The following is a 6739-nucleotide window of genomic DNA, read 5'->3' as shown; positions in this document are numbered from 1 at the left end:
CTGTTAATTGAATACATTTCTCTGTCAGATGGTGCCTAAGTCCAACCCATTCATGAGCCACCCCATCCTAACCCAGAAATAAACCCTGATTCTTATGAGAGTTTGGGATGCAGGGAAGCTCATTTGCTATTAAAAGTCATTTGTTTCCAAAAGAATTTTCATAAAAATGTTCTGCTTACTTTGGTATGGTGAGGGGACCTGATTAATGAAGTGTTTCTAAGTTTTTATCTAGCACGTGCGCACTCTAGGTTTTAATGGAAAGAGCTAGAAACAGAATTACAATATTTCAGAAGAGACTACTGGAATAAATTAGAAGGGAGATGAGTGGTGGAACTTAAAGCAATAGTTAATTGAGAAGGAGAAAGAGAAGACCAATAGGCTTATTAATTGTATAATATTAGCTAAAGTTTTAAGTCTAGGAAATTATGGTTTTGCTAATAAAAAAGGGGAGTTTGAAGACATTTGATTTCTAACAATCTTATATCCACCTACATTTAAAGATTCTCTCCCAAATAGATATCGGGACATTTACTTGAATAAATATTTTATCTTTTTCCAATACCTCAGCAATATCCTAGAAAGATAATTGGCATATAATTAGATGATAGATACTACTTTTACCTTGTTAGTTATTAAGTCTATAACAGAAAGACCACTCTGCCTTTATAAACTCCGAGTGGTATTTTTTATAAAATTATTGAAGTTTTTATAAAATCTTTTTTTTTTTTTTTTTTTCAAAAAGAAACTCACTCTAGTTACACTGTTAAGGAAAAGCATAGTCCTAACACATGATCGCACTTTCATGGGACATAAGCCATCATCTTTGAGACGCAGGAAAGATTTATTAGTCAAACTGAAAAAAAGCAATTCTGTGCTGAAAGACAGCGTGTGAATTTTCCACCTCAGAGTTCAGCAGTAAACTAAGTAGGTAAAGTAAGTAGAGAAATAAAAGAAGTCACGGGGAAAAGCACCACGCAACACAAGTCAGAAGTCCCTGGAACAAGAGAAACACCACTGACCACGAATTACCAAACACTGATTGCAAAGGATTTATTAAGGTCCAATTAGTATGCTTTCAATTTCAAATAATCCATATCTCCTGCAGAAAACATTCACATAAACAAAAGTCCAAGTTCATTTCCTTGACTTACAATATAAAATGTTCCGTATTTTGTATGAAGTATGTGCAAACACATTTCTGCTAACCAGTTCCCCACATGCCCTTCTTCACTGTGGGTATTTTACAAGTCTGCCCTCTGCTCAAATGCCGACCGTGCTCCAACTTCCTCCCTCCTAGACAGCCATTCATCTTCTGGACTTCTTTCTCTCAGACATCCTCCTGACCTCCGCCTACGTGCTTTGCGACTGTGCTACTTCACTGGTTACTTCTTACACCAAACTGATGCCATTACTACTTTCCCTGGAAAATGCATTATTAGATAGGTATCACCTAATGGGGAGGCATCTATCGGGGTGATTCCTGGGGAATACACAGCAGCCAGTCATATACTGCCACGCTCAACCCACTTGTTATAGAAAGGCCTTGAGCTATTTAATATGACAATTCTTTAGTCACTTCACATGTTTGATTTCTTCGCATTTTCTTGAATTCTACATTGCAGATGTGGCTACTAGGAGCTGGATAACTAGTTTCTCAAACAGAATTTGGAATTGCTAAATGTATTAGGGTACCTTTGTTATTTTGACAGTTGACTACTTCTAGACCATCTTGTTATAGGAATAAGTCACTCTCAACTAAAGTAACCACCACATTTCTTTTGTAAAAAGGCAATTTAACTGGGTCTTCACCATTGCCACCCATGCAGTGCAAAAGCGGGAAATCCCTTTTTACGAAAGGCAAAAGTGTATTCAGACATTTCACATTAAAAAAAAAATCCTTCATGGGAATATGTTCTAAGTACATAATTATAAAGACAAAATTTTATGTACATGAAATTTTTGCAACTTTATAATAGTGAAAATTTAAAATAACCTAAATAGTCAACAATATGGGAATGGTTAAATAAACTGAGCTGCATCCATTAAATGGAATACAATATAGCCATTAAAATTATGTTTTTGTAAAATTTTTAATGCCATAGGAAAATATGGCCATTCTGCAATGAAAAAAAAATCTAGTTATAAAACTGTTTACAGTATGAGCCCAATTATGTTAAAAGTATATAATACACATATAGACACATATCGGGGAGTTACTACAGGTGGTTACTTCAGGGTTGTGATTATCAGTAACCATTTTTGCTTGTTTACACATTTCTGCATTTTTTCAAGTTTTCTATAAGGAGTAGGCATTATTCCATAGTTCAGAAAAAAAGGCTATAAAAAAAACTTCCTCTGACATACTGGTAATTAGAATGTACTTGGGTATTTTAAATATGCGGGGAACAATATTACTGTGCTTCATTTTCTATGACTTTGGGGGAATACATATTCTTTCGGTAATAAACTTACACTCCCTGTCTTACACCTGTTAGAACACTTTAATAAAAAGTTACTATTCTAGTTAGAGCGTTGTTTGCTTCAAAACCTAAAAAAATACTGACTTTGAAATCTAGGTTCTTCCATTTCCTAGAAGATTTAAAATTAGTATCCTTTTTTATCTTTTTAAGTAAGGCATACCGCACACACACACACATTATATGCATGCTTCCTAAAGGAAATAATTCTAATTTAGTTTTCCTAAGGAAAAAAAATGGAATTATGGTAGTTTATTATAAACAGTCTATAATCTTATCCATCACAAACATACTGAGAGGCATAAACATGTTTATTAGGTGAAATGTATCCTTTAAAAATAAAAAAGGGAAGCCTGTAGTAAATGAAGTTGTGGATTCAACTTGCCAAGAGTTTATCCTGACTTGCACCAAACCACACAAAATCTTTTTTAAAGTTTAAAAGACACTCTGGAGTCTGTTTAAATGGACACTCCGGAGTCTATTCTCGAATTCCACCGTAAGAACTCCACTTTCTACTTTCAGAAGGAGTGGGAATCAAGATGAGGGTTGTCACATAAGCTAATTTTCAATACATATCAAGTCTTGAGGGGTCTAGGAACAAATACTGTCATTGGTTAGTGTTTAAGTACATGAGTTTATTTTTCTCCTTTCACACCCCACATTGCCCTGGCAATTGGGTAGGGGGAGGCTGTTCGTCCTTTAACAAAGGCCGGCTGGCTCCTCATCTTAGTTTCTTTCTAAACCACGGAGTGGTCATTGCTGTGGACTCCAGCCAAGATGGTGTGGTTGAGGGAGGAAGCCGAGCGGTCTGAGCCTTCTGCGGGGCCGGTGGGGTTCTCACTGCGCTGGCAGCAGAGGATCTGCCTGAAGGTGGCGCTCATCTCTTTGTCGCGGTAGGAGTAAATGATGGGGTTCATGGCAGAGTTGAATTCCGCAAGGAGTAGGAAAAACTTCTCATAGGCCAGAACATTACACTGGGGACAGCACACGTCTAGCAGTAACAAAACCAATCCGGGAGTCCAGCAGATGATAAAGGCACCTACGAGGACAAGGATAGGAAGGATTTAAAAGAAGAGAATGAAAAAATAACATTATGAAACATGCAGCCAGAAGGGAAAGGACTTCCTTTTCAACATAAAAATACTGAGATCGGAAGCCACCAATCATTGCAAATGAAACATTCACTTTCTAAAATAATCAGAAAAAAATTATAACAATAATTGATACAGTAAAATTTCATTATTTGAGGTCCTACTAAAACAGAGTATGAAGCATTGATGATTATTTTGAACAAAACACAAAGAGTTTGATAAGCTTTGGGATGGGAAATACTGATGCAAGATATACATGTGGGATTTAATAACAAAGTTATTTTGAAACAAAAGATAAGCACTAAAGATAAATGTCCTTTAGTATTTAGTTAAGGCACAGTTTCTGGATTCGGGTTGCCTAGGCTCAAATCCTTACTTTGTCATTTGATAAAATGAGTGATTTTAGGAAAATTATTTTCTTACCTCAGATTGCTCATCTAAAAAGCAGATAAAAAGTCTGTTGGAAGGATTAAATGAGGGCTAAGAAAATAATCACTCAGCATATATTAATGGTAATAATAAGTTATTACCTGCTCTGTGGCATGGGTCTGTTTGAACATCACAATTTCCAATGATAAGATATATATTTTATTTCTATTAAGCAATCACCTATGTGGTGTTTTTCTATATGCTTTATCAATAAACAACTAATTTAATCTCAATAGCCATATGACATAAAAACTAATATCCCCATTGTATAGATAAAGAAACTGAGACCCGGAGGTTTGAATAACTTGCTCAACAAGTGGCAGGTGGGAGAGAAATCCCAGGATTTTTGCTCTTAGATGCTGGCTCCAGAGTCCAAGATCCAGAAAATATTACATTAGATTTCCATTCTTGAAACTAAAAAATATTTTAAGCCAAATTTTATGCTTCAGATGTTTTACTAGTTTAGATCAACTTTGTTCTCCTTCTTCCCCCAACTATTTTGAATCATTAAGATTTTACTCTGTATGCAACAGTAAGAAGAACTGAAATAGAGATTCTTAATTCCATTTTATTTAGTTCCTAAAATCACTCATCATTTGGATCCCAGTAAAAAGGGAGGTTGTGAAATAGCATTCAAACCTCTCCCTGCATTTCCCCAGGACCTGCTGGGGATCTCCTACAGAAAGAACACGAGCCAAGAGGAGTGGTGGGCATCGCCATGTCCCCTCGTGCCACACTTAACGTGCCCTATACATATAATCAAGCCAGGTAACAAGCAGAGGGGGAACGGGTGACCCAAAAGAGCGCCCTTGAATCCTCAGAGTTCGGTGGCACTGGTCTTGGTGGACACAGCCTTAAACCAGGGTCATGGATTTGGACTGGCTTCAAGGAATGAGGTTCACAAAATGTAAACAAATGAAATTTAGTCTCCAAACAGCCCACTTTGGGATGTGAGCTTTCTTTTTTGAAACTTTTCAGCAGGGAAATGAAAATAAAGGAGAAAAGTAGCCCCAAAAGCTCTTTGTTCTACAACTCCAATGTGTATTGGTTTTAAACTGCTGTTCACTTTGATGACTTTCCAAGGTACTTCATTTTCTAATAAATACAATACCTTAGATTTTCCTTAGAGAGAAAAAAAATATTTCAAATATCAGGAGATAATAGCTAAAGAGCTATTTGAACTTCAATAAAAATGTTAATAAAGCATTCATCCCAAGTCCTTGAATTTCCTTGCTTGAAAATCCCTCAGAAAGCTAAACATAAAGGAAAATCAAAGGAATGCCTCTTGGGTTTCAGAAATAATGCATTATTCATTGAGAAGCCAGGAAGGGAATTATTCTCAGGATGAAAAATGCTTGGATGGAAAATGCATGGTCCCATTATTCCATTTACTTGGAAACTAAAAACACACAGGCCCTTCATGAATGAAAGAGCATTCTTTCTAGTTTCTTTCCCCCTTTCTTTTATCAAAGCTCTAATTGAGCTCAAATTCAGAGCTTGATTAGATACCAGTAACATGCATCTGAATAGATAGATTTTAAATAAAATGATCTTTTTCTCCTTCCAGGCAGCAGAAGGAAGTATCTTTATCCTCATTCATGTTCTTATTCAAGCTGCTTGACTTAGTTCAAAAATGAAAGGATTCAAAGACAGTCATTGGTTGTTCATAATTACTTCCAATGTCAAAATTCAAAAAGAGCAAGATCTTTCCAAAAAGAGCCCATGAACCTTACTTTTTGATCAAAAATTGCAAGGAACCCTGCTAGGCTGCAGACAGGAAGTGGGAAGCACCACAGCCTGACATAGGAGCTAATATATGTGAACACTTCATTGAGGAACCCAGAGTCCTCTCCCTTCTTCTTCAATGAAAGGGACTGGGTTTTTCTAGGCCCAGTCACACACGCCCAGCGCTCTGTGGTTGGATCTTCAAGACTCAATCCAATAATTGCACTGACTCACAGTACAGGCCTCAAAAATCAACATCAAAAACCAATCATGTGGAATTTTCCCCTCTTCTTTTCCTTCTCTTCCACAGAGGTATCAAGGATGAAACTGACCGTAAGATGAGAGGCACTACAGAGAAAGGAGAGTAAGCCCTGGAAAATCCCAGGGTGATGGAGGCTCCTAACCCACGTGAATGAATATTCCAAAATCAAGTGTGCTTGACTTGTAGATTTCCTCCTGAGCTTCTAAAGACAAAAATAAACCACACTCAAGCCCCTTCAATAGTAAGTATAATTCAATCAGAACCATAATTCAATCAAGTTACAGGGCTTGAGATGTGCACTGTGAACCCCATCAACACGTAACCTGTAGAGAGTGGAGTGTCCACCTGCAAGACATATTGACAAGAATTTACTAAAACCACCCCAAACTATCTCGGCATCTATGAAATGGAGAGGTAATAGCTCCCTGCCTACTCCATGGGTCACTGTGAGGATTAAATTGAGATACAACTTATAAAAGCCCTCTATAAATTGCACATCTACCTGACTACCACAGACTCGTGAAGGCTGGTAGAGTCAGCTCTGAGGCTCTCCCGGGGCAGAAGGTGAAGGCATGTTTTGGATCGTGAAGACCTAGCATCCCCTAAAGCCCTGAGATGATACCATCCTGTTTATAAGAGATGTCTACGACTTGAGTTGGGTATGAGGAGGATAAGGCAACAAGAAGGAAAAGAGAGAGAGAACCGAGGGAAGCCTCAAATCATTTTAGAGGTTCTCACGGGTCAACTCAACACTT

General features: G+C 37.3%; 1 protein-coding gene across 5 annotated transcripts in view; it reads right to left on the bottom strand.

Moving 5' to 3' along the window:
* Positions 1–1036: 1036 nt before the first annotated feature.
* Positions 1037–6739, bottom strand: part of LPAR1 (lysophosphatidic acid receptor 1) — a 187720-nt gene continuing 182017 nt past the window's right edge. For all 5 annotated transcript variants that reach the window (XM_053566033.1, XM_053566052.1, XM_053566058.1 and 2 more), the window contains exon 4: positions 1037–3516. In XM_053566033.1, the coding sequence (XP_053422008.1) occupies positions 3215–3516 (302 nt within the window). In that variant the 3' untranslated portion in view covers positions 1037–3214. The remainder of the gene's footprint in view (positions 3517–6739) is intronic.

Source organism: Nycticebus coucang, chromosome 2 (genome assembly GCF_027406575.1).
Source record: "Nycticebus coucang isolate mNycCou1 chromosome 2, mNycCou1.pri, whole genome shotgun sequence".
Taxonomy (NCBI): domain Eukaryota; kingdom Metazoa; phylum Chordata; class Mammalia; order Primates; family Lorisidae; genus Nycticebus; species Nycticebus coucang.
The sequence above is the reverse complement of the archived record's forward strand: the minus strand, read 5'-3'. Positions and strand labels throughout refer to the sequence as shown.